Source organism: Phascolarctos cinereus, unplaced genomic scaffold (genome assembly GCF_003287225.1).
Source record: "Phascolarctos cinereus isolate Bilbo 61053 unplaced genomic scaffold, phaCin_HiC Scaffold_4;HRSCAF=312, whole genome shotgun sequence".
Classification (NCBI taxonomy): Eukaryota; Metazoa; Chordata; class Mammalia; order Diprotodontia; family Phascolarctidae; genus Phascolarctos; species Phascolarctos cinereus.
In genome coordinates, this window is record NW_027555847.1 from 75,016,629 (window position 1) to 75,037,693 (window position 21,065).

A 21,065-nucleotide genomic window follows, 5' to 3' on the forward strand; every position below is an offset into this window, starting at 1 on the left:
ACACAGATAAGCTTTGTAAAGTGCTTTTCAAACCTTAAAATTCTAAATAAATGTTGGATATTATGATTGTACTCATAGTAATATATCTATGAAAAATAAAAATCAACAAATAATCATTGAATAACTCTTGTCATGTGTGAGGCACTGTGCTGTATACTGAAGGAAACATAAAGAAGTAGAAGACAACATCTCTGCCCTTGAGGAGCTTCCAATCTAGTTGGAGAAGTGGGGGCAAGTGAGACTTCCACTGTATTCTGCCACAGATGAAGTCCTGTGATCATTTTGGAAAGCTACATTGTAAGAAGGATATTGATAAGCTAGAGACAATTCAGAGGGGAGTGACCAGGATGGTGAAGGAATTTGAAATCATGCCATACAAACATCTTCAGTCCAAGCAACTGGGGTCATTTAGCCTGGGGCAGAAAATGCTTAGAGGACAGGATCTCTCAAGTACTTGAAGAACTCTCATATGGAAAAGATATGTTCTGTGTCAAAATGGCTAAAATATTGATTTTTGGCAATTGGGAGCAAAAAAATGTTTTAGCAAGTATTAAACTTATCTAGAAACAGACTCAGCTGCCTAAGGAGATAGTAGGTAGACTTGAACTTGAGGTCTCCAAGCAAAGGTTGAATTGACTATTTCTTGGCATGTTATTGAAGGGATTCTTGGCCTGGTATCCTCTGAGGTCCCTCCCAATTTTGATAGTATATGATTCTGGCATCAACATATCTAAAAATTTAAATAACCATGTTTTAAATAATAGTTAGACAAAAGTCATGAATAAGGGAGATGGCTCAAAATAATACATGGTTAATTATTCCTCTTTGCTTTGATCTGCCCTGGGAGTCGAATGGAGTCAGTAGTAGGAATGTAGTAAATTCACGTGGTCAGGCACAATGAAATAAGGAAACCACTTTTGGAGTCTTTAATTCAAAGTATTTGTTTTCATCAACTTTCCTTAATCCTTTTGTGTTTTCTCAGAAAGTGAGAAAAGATTCTATACCACAATGATAAAACTGAGAGAAACAGACACAAGGTTACAAACTTGGCCTGTGCCAAGTTATTTTATGTGGTTCCAACTTCTCATCACCGGGGTCTCTTTCTGTCAGTGTGACGTCTCACTTAGCGATCCTCTCCTCTGGTTCCTCATTACTGCACTATGGCACAGTCAAAATGCAAAGGAGGAGAAATGACCAAAAACCTCAACAAAAGCCAAACAAAGACCCCACCTATGGATTACTCACTGATAGATTCTTTCTATTTAACTCTACGCATACCAAGTCTTGATACAGAATGAAGAGAACTAGATTTGAGGTCAGAGGACCTGGGTTCAATAACCAGCTTTATTACTTAGTGCCAGTGTACCCTTGGACAGTTTACTTCCCCTCTCCGGGCCTCAGTTTCCTCTTCTGTAATGAAGGGAATTGGGCTGGATGATCTTTAACATCCCTTTTTGGCTCTAAATACATGATTCTATGAGAAAAAGCAAGAAAGCATCAGGCATGTTCTCAGGACACGGCAAATAGTTCAGTTTGGTGGGGGTGCGGGATGTCTGAAGAGGGGTGGCTAGAGACGAGGAAAAGATAGATTGCAGGCAAACAGTGAATGTCAATTGAAAGAGTTTGGACATTTTCCGGCAAGCAGTGACTTCCGTGGCTTATGAATAATAGAATGTAAGATTATTGAGAGCAGAGTCTATTTTCACTTTTGTCTTTATTTTCAGTGCCTAGTACTGCTTGTTATGCAATAGACAATAATCAATGATTATTGATGGGGCAACAAGGTGGCGCCTTGGACAGAGGCAAGACTGGACTGGCACCAGGACTGGAGTCAAGAATACCTGAGTTCAAATCCAGCTGCAGACATTAGCTGTGTGACCCCTGGCAAGTTACTTAACCCTGTTTGCTTTTCCTCATCTGTAAAATGAGCTGGAGAAGGAAATGGCAAATCACTCCAGTATCTTTGCCAAGAAAACCTTGAAGGGGTCATAAAGAGTCAGACATGACTGAAACAAGTGAACAACAACATCAATAAATGATTTATTGAATTTAATTGGTAGTGGTATATATTACTGAACTTTTCCTTGTTCATTTATGCCTGGGAGAAAGTAAATTCTGGAATATGCCTTTATCTCTCATTGACCTAGATAAATGTTTGTTGAGTGACTTACATTGAACATCCTGAAACTAACATAAGGAGAGAATGAAGTCAAGAATAATGGTGAAATAAATAGTATAGCTTGCTAGGTTTCCATAGGACTAAAAAAAAATGTAGTGTTGTATTCATGGGGAATCTAAAAAGTGAATTAAAAAAAGATGCATTTAATAAATGAGATAGGGTATGTCAGACACACATGCAGCACATAACATGTTAACTGAAAAATTTTCAGTCTTGTTTGTATGAATTGCCATTGCCAAAATGTTGACCACTGGCCTTGAGGTCTAGTTTGGGAATTCCTTATACAAAAGTGGTACCAAGGGAGAGAAGTAATGGGAGTGGCGCAAAATTATTGAAGTGCAACTGTCTCCCCAAGCATTAATCAAAGCTTCCATGCATATTACAAAGGAAATCCCCATCAACTGTGCTGGAGTTTTTTTTCCACTCACCCTAAGACACCTGCAGAATTAAAATATACCACTTAGATCATGGCCTCCCATAACAGAAGAGAACTTAATGTGAGGGGCTTGATAATCATGGTAAATTGTCAATAAACATATTTTGAACAAATGGATTTTAAAAAACAGTATTGCACAGGAGAATACACACACACATAGTATAGGTACATATACACAGAGTTTCCCAAAAGTCTTAATGCAGTTTTAAGCTCAAAATAGATTTGAGAATATAGTATATGTGCATACATCTATGTATATGTATACATATAAAGAATGAAACCAGCAGACTGAATTTAGAAGTTTGTTTAGCTTTGAGAAATGAATGGAAGAACATGAGAAACTGATTTGTCTTGGTGATTTGATAAATATCTGAGAAAAAAAGCATCACTGATTCTGCTTGTAATTCATCCTTGCTTAAGCTTGGCACAAGCATATGAAAAAGGTGCTATTTCTCAGCCTTGATGCATCTATCAGGACCAGGTATCCAACAAGCATCCATCACCCCAGCTGGGGGTAAGATGTGGCTGCCCGGTGGTGCTTACTGGCTTGTTAAAGAGGGATGGAAACCGTATGAGAGTGAACAGTGGGGTCGACAGAGGTTGGCAAATGGATTTTCAGCTTCTGTGCATGATGCAACACTGCCCCCATTTGTGGATCTCAGACGGAAACCCCAGCTAACTTTAACTGGAGAGGTTGCAAATTTCATTCTCATTCATTGAATTACAATCTTTTGTATGATTTTTATTGTTGGATTTTAAAATTATGTGGCACTGACATAAGGTGAGATAAGTTGCTCATTTTCCTTCTGATTTTAAGGGACCTGATTTGATTTGTGAAAGAAAAAAAATTAATAGTTGGTCCCCTAATTTTACAACCACTTATTTTTTGTGCCTCTGAATCATGACAAAAGAGGCAATGAAGATTAAATAATCTTGGAAGACAAAAAAATAGGAAGATGGCCATCTTGTTTTCTTTGTCTTCCAAGATTATTTAATCTTCATGGAACATTTCTATATTCTTCTTAGTTCTATCTTTCTTAATCTTAAATTTTTCCCGTCCATCTTCCTATTTCTGTCTTCCAAGATTGTGTGTGTGTGTGTGTGTGTGTGTGTGTGTGTGTGTGTGTGTGTGTGTAATAAGTCACATTGCAGATCTGTTTCTTTCATTCATTGATTCTGACTCTCTTTATTGTTCCAGGGGTGGGGAACCTGGGGCCTCAAGTCCATATGTGGTCCTCTAGGTCCTCAAGTGAGGCCCTTTGACTCAATCCAGACTTCACAGAACAAATCCCCTTAATAAAAGGAGTTGTTCTGTAAAACTTGGACTCAGTCAAAGGGCCATACTTGAGGACCTAGAGGGCCATGTGTGGCTTTGAGGCTGTAGGTTCCCCACCCCTGGAACAGTAGATTAGTTTGGGATGGCCTTGATTTGATTTATGAAAGGCAAAAACTAAATAAATGGTCACTTAATTTTATAACTACATGTTTTTAGAATACATTTTGATTTAAAAAAAAAATTATGGCAATTATTTTCTCTCTCTAGATCCAGAACCTTTCAGTGAGGGAAGAAAGGTCATCTTGCATATGATAACCACATCGGGACTGGGCTTACTGGGCTCTGACAGGACTTGACTCCCTTTCATGGTGACTTCTGGGAGGAGGAAGGTGGAGGCGGGGCTTCAGGAATATTAGCCACCCCGAAATAGCAGCAGATTGTCCAGCTCGCCTTCCTGCAGGCAGGAGGCCTCAGCATAGGTGGTAGACAAGTGGCAGCTGAAATACCAGTGCTTTTATCAATCAACAAGTGTTAGTGTCATCCCCTCTAATATTTCCTTCCATCTATTTGTATTTATCTTGTTTGTTCTGATTTATATATGCTGTCTCTCCATTAAAATGTAAGCTCCTTGAGAACAGGGATTGTTTTTTACTTTTTCTTTGCCTATATACCCAATACTTAGCACAGCACCTAGAAAATGGTAAGTGCTTTGTAAATACTTGGTAACTGATATTAAATATTCAATGTGTGTCAGGCACATAGAGCAACACAAAAGACATAAGTGAAACAAGTTCCTGCCCTCAAGGAGCTTATATTCTACTGCTATGAGTTTGATTCCTTAGGAAGAAGAAGTCTTGGGCTCCTCTGGAAGGAGACCTCAGAGCATGGGAATAAGAAGGCAGAAGAACCTGCATGTAAGCTCATTTTCACAGTTCAATGTTTCTAAGCAGAGCATTACCTGGACTTAAACTGTTTCCGCCTGTAATGTACAGCACCGAATATGGTGTTGGAGAAGAGGAAACACTGTGATCTCTGGGGCTTAGTCTTTGGGTGGAGAAATTACCCAATTTTAAATCCTCCAGGTGGTGGCAGTGGAAACATGACCCAGGGCAAACAGCTGTAGAAACTCAGCTGTGGGTATTCTTTCCTTGAGGGTCACCCTGGGGTGCCCCATTTTTCCACTCCCTTAGAAAAATGGTCCAGCTTCCAGTCCATCAAGTAAGATTCACAAGAGTTTTATTAACTTTCTCTAACCTTTAGCCATTTCTAAAGCGGCTGGTTCTTGTTCTTTCCTCGTTTGCCAATTTAACTCAATTCAAACAAATAAATAAGCATACGTTTCTATTATTATTAGTAATTGTTGTTGTTCAGTCATTTTCAGCCATGTCTGACTCTTCCTGACACCGACTGGGGTTTTTTTGGTAAAGATACTAGAGTGGTTTGCCATTTCCTTCTCCAGCTCATTTTACAGTAATAACTAACATTTATTTAGAGTTTTAATATTTCCAAAGTTCTTTATGTAGATCATCTCTTATTGGGTTCCTACCATGTGCAAGAGGCTATGCTAAGTGGTAGGGATATCCCAACACTCATAGAAATTAAATAATACCCGCACTTAAGATGTTACATTCTATTGGAGGACACGACATTTACACAGATTAGTGTACAGAAGTACAGATTAGTGATTACAAGATAGATTGGGAAGGGAAAGAGAGTACTAATGATTAGGGGCAGGTAGTGAAATGGATATAATGCTGGCCCTGTAGTCAGGAAGATCTGAGTTCAAATCTACCCTTAAACATTTACCAGCTATATAAACCTGGGAAAGTCACTTAAACTCTGTCTACCTCAGTTTTCTCATCTGTAAAATGGGGATAATAATAGTCCCTACCTCCTAGTCTTGTTGTAAGGATAGAATAAGTTAATATTTGTAAAACTCCTTGCAAACCTTAAAGCACTATATGAATGTTAGCTACTCTAGTAGGAAGTTGCATTTGACGTAAATGAAGGATGTTAAGGATTCTCAGAGGAAGAGGTGAGATGGGGGTGAGTGTCACGTGTGGGAGACAGTCTCAGTAAAGACACAAAGGAGGAGTGTTAATTTCAGGGACTGGCAAGTTGGCCAGTTTGCCTGGAACAGATTTGTGAAAAAGGGGGATTTGGGAAGAGGGGGAAAGCCTGGAAAATTAGGTTGGAGTTAGACTGCGGACAGGTGTATTTTTGTTATTGTTGTTGTTTTGGGCAAGGCATTCAGGGTTAAGTGACTTGCCCAGGGTCACACAGCTAGTGAATATCATGCGTCTGAGGTCAGATTTGAACTCAGAATCTCCTGACTCCAGGGCCAGTGTTCTGTCTACTGCGCCATCTAGCTGTCCCTTATGGACAGTTTTAAACAGCAAGTTGAGGAACTCATATTTTATCCTAGAGGCAAGAAGAAGCTATTGAAACTTCTTTAACAGGCACAGATATGTCAGCTTGACTTGTAACTTGCTGCTCTCCTTAGGGAGGTATGAACTATTGAAAACAGAATCGAGCTAAGAATCAAGATAGCTAGGCTCTCTTCTGGTTCTGCTGTGGGACCTTAGGGAAGTTATTTAACCTCTCTGACTCAGCTATTGCCTTGGTAAAACAGAAATAATCATACCTATTCATACCTACTTCACAAGATTTTTGCGAGGAGTATAAGTAAAATAAAATAGATATGAAAATGCTTCAAAAATATGATAGTGTTATATTATCATAAGGTTTTCACATTCTTCTTATTGCTAACGTCCTCATTATTCATTATTCTCCAACCTAAGATATGATGAATGAAAGAAACAAAACACCCATAATCTAAGCAGTGCCATGGACAGATTTCATATGTTGCCTTGTGCAAGTTACTTATTTCATTTATGCTATGATATTTCCATCTAGAATAGCAATTCTCAAACATTTTTGTCTCAGGACCTCTCAATAGTTAAAAATTATTGAGGATTCCCAAAGAGGTTTTGTTTATGTGAGTTATATCTCTTGATATTTACAGTATTAGAAACAAGTTTTCTCCTCATGGACCCCTGAAAGGATCTCAGGAATTTCTAGGGACTACACTTTGAAAACCACTAATCTAGAATATTCAGATAGTATATCTATCCATCCCACATAAATCATAAAAAAGCGAAACAAATATGAGATACTTTGAAGTACTAGAAAGTAAATATCTGTGTATATATATATATATATAATATATACACATATAAATATATATACACACATATACATATGTATATATACACATAAATATATACATATATACACACATATACACATGTATATATACACATATAAACATATACATATATACACACATATACATATGTATATATACACATATAAATATATACATATATATACACACATATACATATGTGTGTGTGTGTGTGTATATATATATATATATATATATATATATATTTAGAAGACAATGTGGGAAACTATCTTTTCTAAAAAAGAAGGAAAACCACTGAAAAATTGCCCATATTGTAGTAGGGGCAGGACATGTATAAGACAGATGGTGAAATCACTTTTGATTCTGTTTGGTTAATGTTTAGCTGCAAAACTGTAACATCACTGAAGGGACTACCGAAGTCAACGGGACCACAATTGAGTTGAGTGTTAATATTGTTATTTTTAGTATAATTGTTTTTGTTTCTACATTATGTTGTCTTTTACCTAGTCATTCCTTTGGCTTTCCATTCAGTCTGTATCTTTTGATTATATCTATCATATAAACTACTATTTTAATTAAATTATCATTTACAAAAGTGGTGCTTAAAATTTCTCCTTTTCTACTTTATTCCTCACTCCATGTGATCAATTTTTAAATGTTCTGTACCTTTTGAATAAAAAGTAAATTCTCAAATAACCCATTTAGTTCATTACATATAACTATAATATATAATTTCCCAGCATTTTATTCAATCGTGTGATTTTTCTTATTTACCTTTCTTATTGACTTACTGATGTATTCTAAAAATAAGGTGCTGAATTCTTCCACTATAATGTTTTTCGTTTTAGATCTTTTGGCAATTCAATTAATTTTTTCTGTAAAAAGTTAGGTGTTGTGCTATTTGATTTGTATGCAATCAATGCAGATATTATTTTGCTGTTAATGGTTCTTTTAATCAAGATATAGTTTCAAGCTTCTCTCCCTTAGAGCACTTCCAACCCTGAAGTCATAACAGTAACTTCTAATTCTCTGTAATCAGCTGATGCATAATTTCCTCCTCTCCCCAACATCTCAATTTAAATGGTCTAAAAGAAGGATAGAGTATCTTTCTGTCATAGGTGTGTTTTCTATGTAGGCAACCTATTGTTGAGTTTTCCATTTTCATTCCATTTGCAACCCATTTTGTTTCTTTAGGGAAATTCAATCTATTAGTGTTCAGTATTATGTATATATGTGATCAAATCCTGATGGGGAAAGCAAGAAAAATTAGCAGTGAGTCATTTTTCCAGCCCAGGTCTCCACAGGGAGATAGACAGAGAGGTCTGTGGACTGGGGTGGGCCAGAAACATGCACCCAGGGGGAGATGGTGCATCAGGGCGAGAAGAGGGCCCAGATTTATGTCCCTCAGAGCCATACAAGGGCACTGCAACAGGGACAGGTGCAAATTGGCAGCCTTATCACCCACTCTTCAGTGGGCACAGAGGCAAGATGCACTGAGAAGGGAAATTGTGCATAGGGTTGTCATTCCTGGGTAGGTAAGTGGTGCATCAACAAAGGAGGAAGTCTAGAAGCCAGCATCAGCAGTAATGGGGTTCAGACCCCAGGCTCAGGACAGAGTCTTATTTTTAGCTTGCAAACAAACCTGGAGAGCAATAACCAGGACAGGAATCCTGGGCCAAAGAAAAGATTATTATTCAGAACCAATAGAATATGCCAGCCGGGTGGTAGGGGATGAAGCCAGCAACAGTCTACACTGGTTCAGACCCAAACCCAGTTCTGGAACTAGCAGGGTTCAGGCTGTGGGATGGCAATCAGACTGACCTGGACTGGATAATTTTGGCAGCACTGAAAGCTTTCAGGCCCCTAGCCTGACCCTGAAATCCTAGAAAATGTATCACTCCCAGAAAGCAACCACAGGACTAGACCTTTCCTCCGGAAGTGCTGCGGAGCCCTGCCCTTCCTGACTGGTCCAAAGTCAGGAAGTAGCTTAGAAGAATGAGCAAACAAAAAAAGAATTCCAACATAAAGAGCTAGTCTGGTGGCAGGAAAGCTCAAGAACAAAACCCAGAAGAAGAGTATTACTAACACCTATAAGCAAAGCCTCAGAGAAAAACATAGGCCACACAAAAATCCAGTGATAATTCCTTGAAGAGATGAGAAGTTAAGAAAGGGTTAAAATATTTTTTTAAATAAATGAACACATGAGGAAAAAATGGAAAAGAAATGAGTGTTATGGAACAAAGAATTGGAAAAGGAATTAACAACTTGTAACAAAAGGTGCAAAATTGCTCAAGCAATAAACTCTGAAAATTAGAACAAGCCAAATAGAAGCCAATGACTCCATGAAACAATAAATATTAAAACAAAGTAGAAGAAACAACAACCCAACAACAACACCAAACTAAAGCAATAGAAGAAAACTTAATGTATTTCATAGCCAAAACAAATGACCTAGAAAATAGACTGAGGAGGAAAAAAATTAAAAATCATTACACTATCTGAATACCACACCTAAAAGAAGGGCTTAGACATTCTATTTCAAGAAATCTTAAAAGAAAATTGCCCAGATAGATCTTGTAGAACTAGAGGATGAAATGGAAATAGAAAGAATCAAACAGTTACCTCCTGTAAGAAACCCTCAAATGAAAACTTCCAGGAATAGTATAGCCAAATTCAGAGTTTAAGGTCAAATCAAAAATACTTCAAATAGCCAGGAAAGAATTCCAGTACTAAGGCTCCATAGTCGGCCTCACACATAATTTAGCAGCTATCACCATAAAGGAGCAGAGAACTTGGAATACAAGGCAAAGACTTTGCCAGAAGGCAAAGAATATGAGCTCTTACCCACGAATAACTTAGCCAGAAAAACTGAGCCTAATGCTTCAGACTGAATAGATCTTAGACAAAATAAAGGACTTCCAAACATTGCTAATGAAAAGAACGGAGATGCAAATAGAAAATCTGAAGTTCAAACACCAGAGTTAAGAGAACATAAAAAGGTAAACACGAATGAAACTGTTTACAGTCAAATATGGGGAGATGACATATGTTTCTCCTCTGAACCCTATCATCATCAAGCTTGATAAAGGGAATACAATTAGACAAGGCCTGGGAGTGGTTCTGTTATGTCTGGATAATCTTAAGAATGGAGAGGGGAAGAGGAACACCGTGAGGGAAGTGGGAGAGAAGAAAAAGGAAAGTTTAGGGGAAATGATCTCACATAGTCAAGATGTCTGAGTAGACATCTATACTATCAAGAAAGAATGGATTGGCGGGAATGGCTGGCACTTGAACTTCACTCTCATCTGAAGTGTTAAAAAATTTGGGTATAGAAATATATTTCACTCAACAGAGAAAGAGAAAGGGACAGACAAAGTGGGCAGGGGGTATTTGAGGGAGGATAGATTAAGAGAATGACTCCTAAGAAAAACAAGCTCTAAGGACACATAAAAATATGTACAGTTCTCTGAGGTGGCAAAAAATGGTAATATGAGAGGGTACCCATAGATTGGGGAATGGTTGAACAAGTTGTTATGCATAAATGTTATGGAATACTATTGTGCCAATTTCTTATCAGAGTACATGACCGATGATAAAACATATTACCTATCTCATAGTAAAGAGATGAAGGACTCAGAATGTAGCTTGAGACAATTTTTTTTTGGCATGGCCAATACAGAAATTTGTTTTGATAACTATATACGAATATAATGGTTTTTGTTGTTCTTATGTTTTCAATTAGGGCAGGGGCCAGGAGGGGGACTTGGAGTAGGAGGGTAAGAAGGCAAGTTTTGCCTGATTAAAACAAATAAAGTAAAATTTACTAGAAAATAGCATTTAAGCTCTTCTTTGCATATTTTGAGTCCCCTATGCTCTCCCCAATGGTTCTATCAATATTAGCTTGTACCGTTTTCATACCTTTTTTTAGCAGAAGTGTCCTTTTATCTTGTTTTGCTACTTGCTCTCTCATTTCTGCCTTCCAAAGCAGTGTTTTCTCATTCATTCCATGCTTTTATTCAAGTTTTCTACTGCCATCTTCATGATTTAGTCTTATTATGTCTTTGTTTCCGATAATTAACCCCTCATTACAGATATCAAATCTTTTTTTTTTAAAAATTGATGCCAAATCCTCATTTCATTTCCTTTTAAAGAATTTTTAATATAATTTAATATGTCATTACGGGCCTTGTTTCTGGACCTGTTGTAATTAGTTATTTTCACTTTCCAGTGACTTCTTGGGATCTTTAACCTATAATATGTGTTCATCATACTGCAGCTTTTCTGCTTGCTCATTTCCTTGTTTCTTCCTTTTCCTTTTTTGAGATGCTTATCCTTATCTTATGAGGATATCTGGTTGTATCTCCTTTCCCTTCCTCTTTTCTTTTTTTTAAAACTTTTCTTTGTAGGCATTTTGGATTCTATTCATGCAGATGATATGAGAATCCAGATCTGCAAGTTCTGTCTCTGCCACCTTGCTTGAACCAGAAAATCCATACTAAATAATGTCGAGGTCATTATTGATTGTCAAAGTACAAATAATGGGAAATTTGGAAGGAAAAAATCATGCATCTTGAAATTTGTAATAGATAATAGGTGGTGCAATAGATAAAGTGTCAGGCCTGGAGTCAAGAAGAGTTATCTTCATAAATTCAAATCCTGCCTCACTTACTAGCTGTGTGACCCTGGGCAAGTCACTTAAACAAAATGAGCTGGAGAAGAAAATGGCAAACTACTCTAACATCTTTGCCAAGAAAACCTCAAATGGGGTAATGAAGAGTCAGATATGATTGAAAAAAGACTGAACAACAAAGAAGGAGAAAAGCCAGACTTAAATCTGAAGTGCACCTTAGATTTTACAGAGAACAGATTTCAAAGAGTACAAAGAAAGAGTCCCTTCTCATTGTCTAAAATTCAATCCAGGAGGGATGGCATGCTCTCCAGAACAAAATTTTAAGAGCACAAACACAAATGATTATGAGGAAGAGGCAAAGGGGAGCTGCCTTAAGAAGCAGACATGGATGGAAAACTCATTGATCCACTTGGATTTTTAAAAACTACATACAAAAGAAGAAATGGCAATGGGTGGTAACTGAGGTGAATTAGAGAGAGGGGCATAGTCCCATAACAGTATCAGGTGAATCAAAGCTCATAATGAGCTGAGGCTGATGGTGAATGTTAAGTATAATGAAAAAGGTGTTTTGTTTTAGCTCTGTCATGGGCAAGGGGGAAGTCAAAAAAGGGATAAGGTTGCTACTTTGGTTTAAGTAAGATCATGGAAAAAAAATATGCCTAATCATGCTTCTATGAAACAGTAAGTTATTAGGTCTCCCTTTAGAGTTATTTTTTCTAGAATAAACACCCTCACTTATATGATTACATTCTGATGTGGTACAGCATCTGATCCTCTCAGTATCATGTCTGCCCTAGTCTGAATGCATACTAGTTTATTAGTGCCCTTCCTAGAATGTGGCACTAACAACTGAACACATTACTTAGGATACAATCCAACCAGATGTATCTCTAGATGTGGGCAGAAGATAATGGGACGATATTCATATATATGTATATGTACACACACACACACACACACACACACACACCCCTCATCCTGGGCAATGTATCTTTAAAACAAAAAGCCTAAAATCCCATTTGTTAGTTGTTTTTTGTTTGTTATGTTACTCCATTGTTCACATTTTTATTTCCAATGAACTCTTATTTTGCCTCTGTTTTCTCTACCAAGGAGAACAATTTTTGGACAGGATAGAACAAAAATGTTCAATGGGGAAATGAGACAGAAGGAAAGTGCAGTGGCAGTAAAAAGGCACTTAAGTGCCCTCAGCGAGTCCATGTTGTCAGGCCCAGATGAACTAGGTGCCAGGGTACTGGCTGGGAACAGTTTTGAAGGGATGTCCTCTGAGGGTCTTTGAAACTTTAAGATCTTGTGAATGTGTGCAGTGATGACCAGGCATCTTTTAAAAAGCACGACTATTTTCAGGGGAATTGTTAAATGGTTCTTACTTTAGAGAATATAGTGAATCCAATAACTAAATGTGAACCACTTTAAAAAAAAAGGAGTTAGACAGAAACAAGACGAGCTAGTTAGTCAAAGCCATCAATTTTCTTGACAGTAATAGGCTGGCTAGAACTGGCTGAGTCAGCCCCACCCTAATACACTGTAGTGAGAAATCTGAGACCAATTTTATTACAAATACATAAGCAATATTAATCAATTGACTTCTTAGGAAGAGTTTGAGAAGAAATCATGAAAATGCATTATGTCAAGATCAAATTTCCAGAGTAAAGAAACATACCAATAAAGAAAAGAAAAGGTATTTTTTTTAAGGAAACTTTGCAACCTTGGAGGACATCTAGTGCCCAAACTTGATAATCACACATTTAACATATTCAGGACTGTACTCTGTTTCCAAATATAATCCACAAAGAATTTAACATTGTTCTTTTAAAATAATGTATTGTCAGGTTGATAACATAATTGAATGATGTTAAATTTGAATATTAAATTATTTCCAGAGCATTTAATATCTGAGTGGCCCTAGAAATGCTGTCATTTTAATAACTAAAATGGCTTAGAGGAGTGAATTTATCAGTGCTTAATTCTTTAGCAAGAATGAATTTGAGAACTATCGATCTGTAATGCTTCTGTATTGTACACAGGCCAGATATTAATTTTATTTTCTTCTTAAAATTAAGATGTGTGAGGGGAAAAACACTCAATTTCTATGTATCTTGAATATTTATATATGGCAGATTGCCATACGCAGCTTTAAAATGGGTACGAATCAACATATTCCTTGAAAGTAATTGCCTTTATGAAAGGATGAAAATTTTTGTGAGTAATGTGTATGTGCATATATATATATATATGTATGTATATATACATACACATATATATATGTATATGTGCACATACATATATTTATATATCCTTTCTAGAATTTAAAAAAATATACAGTTGTATCCAAATTAATCTAAATCAAATAAGTTGAGCCAATAAGTCACATGATAGGAAAGCTACCAGGAAAACAATACATTTTAAACTTTTTAAAAGAAAACAATTATCATAATTTTAAGCATTCATAGCATACTTCCAATCTAATATCCTGCAGTTGAAAAAGCAATTTCTTTCCACAGATGCATGAAATTATATTGTCCTCTTTTAAAAATTTTTATAGAAGTATATTCTGACAATGTATTCTAAAGTCTTGGGGGGTGGGGGTGAGGTTTGAAGTCCCAGACCTGTGATGTCATAAGTAAAGACAATTTCTGGGGTGAAAGCTCCACCAATGCAGATCCTCTCTAATCTATATAGCCTTAGAAGGTTGCCTCGGACACTTGCCCAGGGTCCCATATATTACATATGTCAGAAGGAAGGGCTCGAACCCAGGTCTTCCTGACTTTGAGACCAAAACTCTATTCTCTGTGCCATATTGTCCCTGTCTAGTATCAGAGTCACCTCTAATGAACGAATACATGATGAACGAATTTTAAAAAATGTATTATGGCCTTTGTGGTAAGTACTGTGGGTGCAAAAACTAAGATAATCCCTGCTCTCAAGACGCTTATTCTAACACAGGAAAACAACACAGGAAGTTTCAGCAGCAAGTCAGATGGAAAGGCCCAGTGGTCCTTAGGGTACAGAGGCAAAGCAGATATTAATAAATAATAATACACTGGTAGGGGTGTATAAGGTGCTCAGGGAAGACTAGCACCTCTAGTGTGAAGGCTTGCTGAGCTTATTTTTGAGGGCTGCTCATCCACCTTTGGTACCCACTTTTCACCTGTGGCTCCAAGAAATTGTAGCATGCACAGGGGCCACACTATGGTAAACTATCTTGGCAGATGGCTAACCCAGGTTGAGGGTAACTGACAGGCGTCAAACCTGTCAATGAATTAGGGGGGATGTTTATCTCAAGAATGTGAAGATTTCCCTGGCCGAATGGGCTGATGAGAAATATCTGTTCCAACATCCATGAAGGTGGCTGAAGCAGGTGCTGTGGAGTGCTTAGAGCGTGGTCAGGTATCAAAGACACCAAGGTCATCGTACATCCTGGGCCATCACCGGTTGTCTTGACTTTTGTCCTGCCACTGGACTTGGATGACTTAGGAAGAGAGAGTGAGGTTGATGACTGCACAGTTCTGCCTCACTTAAATCCAATTCACGTGCAATTCAAGACATCACTCATGATGTCACTGGTCCTCTTCAAAATGAAGGAAGAACAACATCCACTGATAAAATCCTCTCTGTTTCTGGTTTATAACATACATATGTTTCTGACGATAACAAAGACTTTGGAATGGAGGACTTTCTTTTACACTTCTTCTGTAGTGGGGGCTTCCAGGAGAGAGGCACTATAGCGCCTGCAGGGGCAGCTGCCAAGTATTTGTACCTCTTCAAGGGATGTTCCTATGGAGAATGGCTTCCAGGATAAGCTGGAAGCAAGAATGGTGGCACTGGTATTCCTGGGGCTTTTGGGAGCAGGGTCCATGTTCCTAGTGGGGTCTGAGGGTTGTGGTAATTAAGGAGAAGGTGGCAGTTTGGCCCATCTGGCATAGGTATCTTTTTCTCCTGCTCCATAAAATACTCTTACCATCAAGACTAACAGGTAGTTATGTGAAAAAATTCATCAAATCAAAAATCTATACTGAATATCTGCCATGTGGAGGGAAGGCAGTATTAGGTGCTATAAAGAATACAAAGATCTTTGTACAAGACCAGATGCCTACCAATTTAGTATTTATGTCAAGTAGAAAATCAGTATTAGAGCTGACAGTCAGATGCACATTTTTTGACAACTCTTTTAATGTTCTATGAATGGCTGTAATCTATTTCTCTAACATGAGACACCTTCCTTACTCTTATTATATGTTGAATGAATACTTTTTTCAAGTAAGTTACATGTTTTCCTTTAGTCATTATTTTGTAGTTCTTCAAAGCTCCAAAATGCTCAGTGATAATCATTAGTCAATCAACAACCATTTATTATGTGCCAACTATGTGCCACAAATGCATTAATAAGTAAATAACAGAGAAATACAAAAAAAATTGAGGTAGGTAGGAAGAGAGGGCATTAATAATTGGGGGATCCAGATAGGCTTCCTATAGAAGATGATGTTTGAGCAGTGTCTTGAAGAAAGAGAGGAATTTTGAGGTAGAGGTGAGGGGAGAGTGCATTCCAGGCATGGAGGATGATCGGTGTAAAGGTGCTGAGATGGCAGATGGAGTTCTGTGTATGAGGAAGAATGAAAAGGTGGATTTGGTTGGACTGTTGGATGCAAATAGGACAGCAGGTACATAGTGAGTCTGGAAAAATACAATAGGGCCAGGAAAAGCCAAACAGAGGGGTTTCTATTTTATCCTACAGGTAGTAGGAAGTCATTGGAGTTTGTTGAGTAAGGAGAGTGAATGGCTGAATCTTCAATTAAGTGAAATCGCAGGTGACTTTATGAAAAATGAGGTAGAATGGGCAGGGACTTGAGGCAGGGAGACCAATTAAGGCACTATTGTAATAGTCTAACAGTACTAATAATCATTAGTATAAAGCATATAAATGCTAAATAGATTGTAATTTTGTAGCAGATCTGTAGCAAATCAGAAATGGAAATGGTTCATCCCAGTACCATCAGTAACCATCAGTAAGCATCATCTGTATTGGGGAATAAGCTAGAAGCCTTCCCAATAAGATCGGGGTGAATCAGTGATGCCCATTATCACCACTTTTGCTCAGCATTGTGCTTGAAATGTTAGCCATAGCAATAAGAGAAGTAAAGGAAACTGAAGGAATTAGAATAGGCTATGAAGAAACAAAACTATCCCTCTTTGAAGATAATGTGATACTTAGAGAACCCTAGAGAGTCAACTAAAAAACTAACTGAAATAACTAACAACTTCAGCAAAGTTGCAGGATATAAAACAAACCCACTTAAATTATCAGCTTTTCTATATATTACCAACAAAATTCAGCAGCAAGAGGTAGAAAGAGAAATTCCATTTTAAAATAGCTATAGACAATATAAAATACTTGGACATCTACCTGCCAAGACAAATCCAAGAGCTATGTGAACAAAATTGCAAAACACTTTTCACACAGATAAAGTCAGATTTAAACAACTGGAGAAATATTAATTGCTCATGAGAATCTGAGCCAGTATAATAAAAATTACAATTCTATCTAAATGGATTTACTTATTCAGTGCCATACCAATCAAACTACCAAAATATATTTTATAGAGGTAGAAAAAATAACAACAATATTCATCTAGAAGAACAAAGAATATCAAAATAATCAATGAAAAAAAATGTGAAGGATGGTGGCCTAGCAGTACCAGATCTCAAGCTGTATTACAAAGTGGTAATCATCAAAACAATCTGGTACTGGCTAAAAAATAGAATGGTAGATCAGTGGAATAGATTAGATACACTATAAACAGGAGTAAATGACCATAGTAATCTAGTGTTTGATAAATGCAAAGATACAAGCCATTGGGACAAAAACTCACTACATGACAAAAATTGCTGGGAAAACTGAAAAACAATATGGCACAAATTAATATAGACCAACAACTCACACTAAACACTAAGATAAGGTCAAATGGGTACATGATTTAGACATAAAGGGTGATATCATAAGCAAATTTTTATGTTGAAATGATTATTATAGGGCCTCATCTAGATTTCATTCATTGATTTCACCACACTAGCCAAGACAATATTCTTCACATGCAAAAATATCATTATGGACATCATTCTTTTTTTTAAACTAATTCATTTATTTTTAGTTTTCAACATTCATTTCCATAAGCTTTTGAGTTTTACATTTTCTCCCACTTCCTCCTTCCCTCCCCCTCCCCAAGATGGCATGCAATCTGATATAGGCTCTACTTATACATCCATATTAAACATATTAGTCATGTTGTATAGAAGAATTAGAACCAATGGGAGCGACCATGAGAAAGAAGAAACAAAACAAAACAACAAAAAAAGAGAGTAAATAGTATGCTTTTATCTGCATTCAGACTCCATAGTTCTTTCTCTGGATATGGACAGCATTTTCCCATCATGACTCTTTTGGAGTCGTCTTTGATCCTTGCATTGCTGTGAAGAGCCAAGTCTATCAAAGTCAGTTATTGTACAATGTAGCTGTAACTATATACTATGTTCTCCGTTTCTGCTCACTTCACTCAGCATCGGTTCATATAAGTCTTTCTAGGCTTTTCTGAAGTCCGCCTGCTCATCATTTCTTATGGCACAATAGTATTCCACGACATTCATATACCACAACTTGTTCAGCCATTCCCCAGTTGATGGGCATCCCCTCAATTTCCAATTCTTGGCCACCATAAAAAGAGTTGCTATAAATATTTTTGTACATGTGGGTCCTTTTCCCATTTTTATGATTTCTTTGGGATACAGACCTAGAAGTAGTATTGCTGGGTCAAAGGATATGCACATTTTGATAGCCCTTTGGGTATAGTTCCAAATTGCTCTCCAAATGGTTGGATCAGTTCACAACTCCACCAACAATGCGTTAGTGTTCCAATTTTCCCACATCTTATGGATACTATTCTTCGGATGACCTTCCTCCCCCACCAGCATAGTATTTTGAGTTGTTTTTCTGGTAACAGAGATAAAGTTGCACTAACTAATCTCACCAAATTCCCTCATCTGATCAGCAGCATTCTTTTGCAATGTCATATTTTTTAAAATAGTTCTCATATAGGTATAAATGATTGTGAATTTTACATTTAAGAGAATTTTTGAGATCTCTTGGCGGAGCTCCTTTTCACTTTACAGATTATAGAAATGAGTTTCCAAGGGGACAGCTAGGTGGTGCAGTGGATAAAGCACCGGCCCTGAAGTCAGGAGGAACTGAGTTCAAATCCTGCCTAAGACTAAACACTTGACACTTACTAGCTGTGTGACCCTGGGCAAGTCACTTAACCCCAATTGCCTAAATTAAAAAAAAAATGAGTTTCCAAGAGAATAAGTGTCTATGGCAATATATGTACTAAATAGAGCTATGATTTGAATATAGATCCCTTAATTCTAAATTCTAAGAGAAAGGGTGGCATAGGAGATGGAGAGAATTCAGAGTGCAGATGGTCTTGGTTCAAACCTTGTCTCTGACCCATATAAGCTCTGTGACCCTGGGCAAATCACTTAAACTCTCAATGCCTCCAAGTGACTCTCATAAGACCATAACTTGCAGAGCAGGTATATTGATAGATGGGGTTTTGTCATCAGGAGTTGTCTATTGCAATGGAATTACAATGTCTGTACCAAAATTTCCAAATTCAGTACTCTGCATGTACATGTCTTCCTCAGCAACAGAGCCATTTTTCTTTTTTTTGTAACTAAGTTAACCATTAATTTCCATCATTAATGAATACCTATTTGATAAATACAGCTTACCGGCTTGTAGGTGTATAAAGTATCCTTGAGGTCCGAGGCTTGCCCAAAGATTTAAGGTCACCATCAGGATCATCTCTGTCATCCGGGTTTGATGATTCAACATAACCACTGTTTCATTGAAAGAAATAAATTATTTATAAGAAAAGTGAGAAGGGTAGTAGAACTACTTTCCAAGTTCAATAGTCCATTTATTAAGATGGCCTCAAAGGGTAAATGCCAAGATCCTCATGCCATAGTATCCATTTAGGATCATAAGTTTAGGCATGAAAGAAAGTATGAAAGTCATCTAATCTAACTTTCTCATTTTACAGATGAGGAACTGAAGAGGAGAGAGATGAAGTGATTTACCCAAGGGCACAAAATAAGGAGCAGAGCTAGAATTTGAAGACAGATCCTTTGACTCCAAACTCAGAACTCTTTCCATGGTAGTATGCTAGCTCTGCAGAAACATATATGACCAGTGTCTATTTCTGAAATCATAGGTCCTTGACCATTTATTGGATCTAATTCTGTGAAGTGATCAGTTTCAGGAAAATAGGAAAGCTCTCATAGTAGGTGCTGAATCACTGTTTTGTGAATGGAAATTAACTCTGAGATGAACTTTTGGGCTACGCTCTGGCCTTACTCCTCTTACTTTAGTCAAAGCGGGCCTTGGTTAATCCATCTGAATGACAGGGTGGTTAAAATGATTACAAGAGTTCTTCCCAGCTCATCAATTCCATAATGCCTCATAGAAGTCATGTACTAGAGCTAATAATATTACAGTGAATTATCTGGGCTTGTGAGTAGTCAATTAATTGGCATTTATTAAGTGCCTACTATGGGCCACACACTGTGCTAAACCATTTAGAGAAGCTCAGCTTGTTTTATCAACGACTTATAAATACGGCAAAAGGGAACTGAGGCCAACTATCATTTTGATAGAAGTTGCACAATAATAGAACATGTTACTTACGTGTAAAGAGGAATATATTGGGTTCGAGTACTTGGGCTCACACTAGGAAATAGGAAGAGGTAATCAATTTAGAGATAAGAACTTAATAACCATTAGGGCCCCAGGTAAAACTAGTACTTCTAACCAGCCTGACCCTCCCTTCTCTAACCTCAGGAATAACAGATTTGGGGGGAAACTTTCTTTAATTAGTCCAGGGAACATTCTACTATCATCCAAACCAGTTCCTGAAGATTCTCTTAGGGCTTTAGCCCTAGCCTATTCTGATCCCTAGAACCTACCATAAAGGGAAGAATCAGACTTCAGGAGCCCTTCCCCATCAATGAATAGCACATGATAAGCAAGCTCCATTGGTACACCATATATGTCCAGAAAACCATTTTACAAGTTGTCTCAACCTACCACAGCTGCTGCTCCTATTGATGCAAGCCTTGGAACTCCTGATGACGCCTTGTTCCCCACTGACCCATTGTGACTTCTCTTGTATACTTTACTTACTCTGCTTCTGGTTTGAATTCCCAATTTAAGACCCTGCTCCATGTTCTCCATATTCTACCATCTGCCCAAGTGCTGCTTCCATCTCC

General features: G+C 37.5%; 1 protein-coding gene across 1 annotated transcript in view; it reads right to left on the bottom strand.

The window, feature by feature from the left end:
• The window catches only part of SPMIP7 (sperm microtubule inner protein 7), a 77,212-nt gene that overhangs the window by 13,266 nt on the left and 42,881 nt on the right, over positions 1-21,065 (bottom strand). Inside the window, exons 6-7 of the mRNA XM_020981329.1 lie at positions 20,485-20,526; positions 19,530-19,637 (exon numbers count right to left, since the gene is read on the bottom strand). Coding sequence (XP_020836988.1) covers positions 19,530-19,637; positions 20,485-20,526 — 150 coding nt within the window. The remainder of the gene's footprint in view (positions 1-19,529; positions 19,638-20,484; positions 20,527-21,065) is intronic.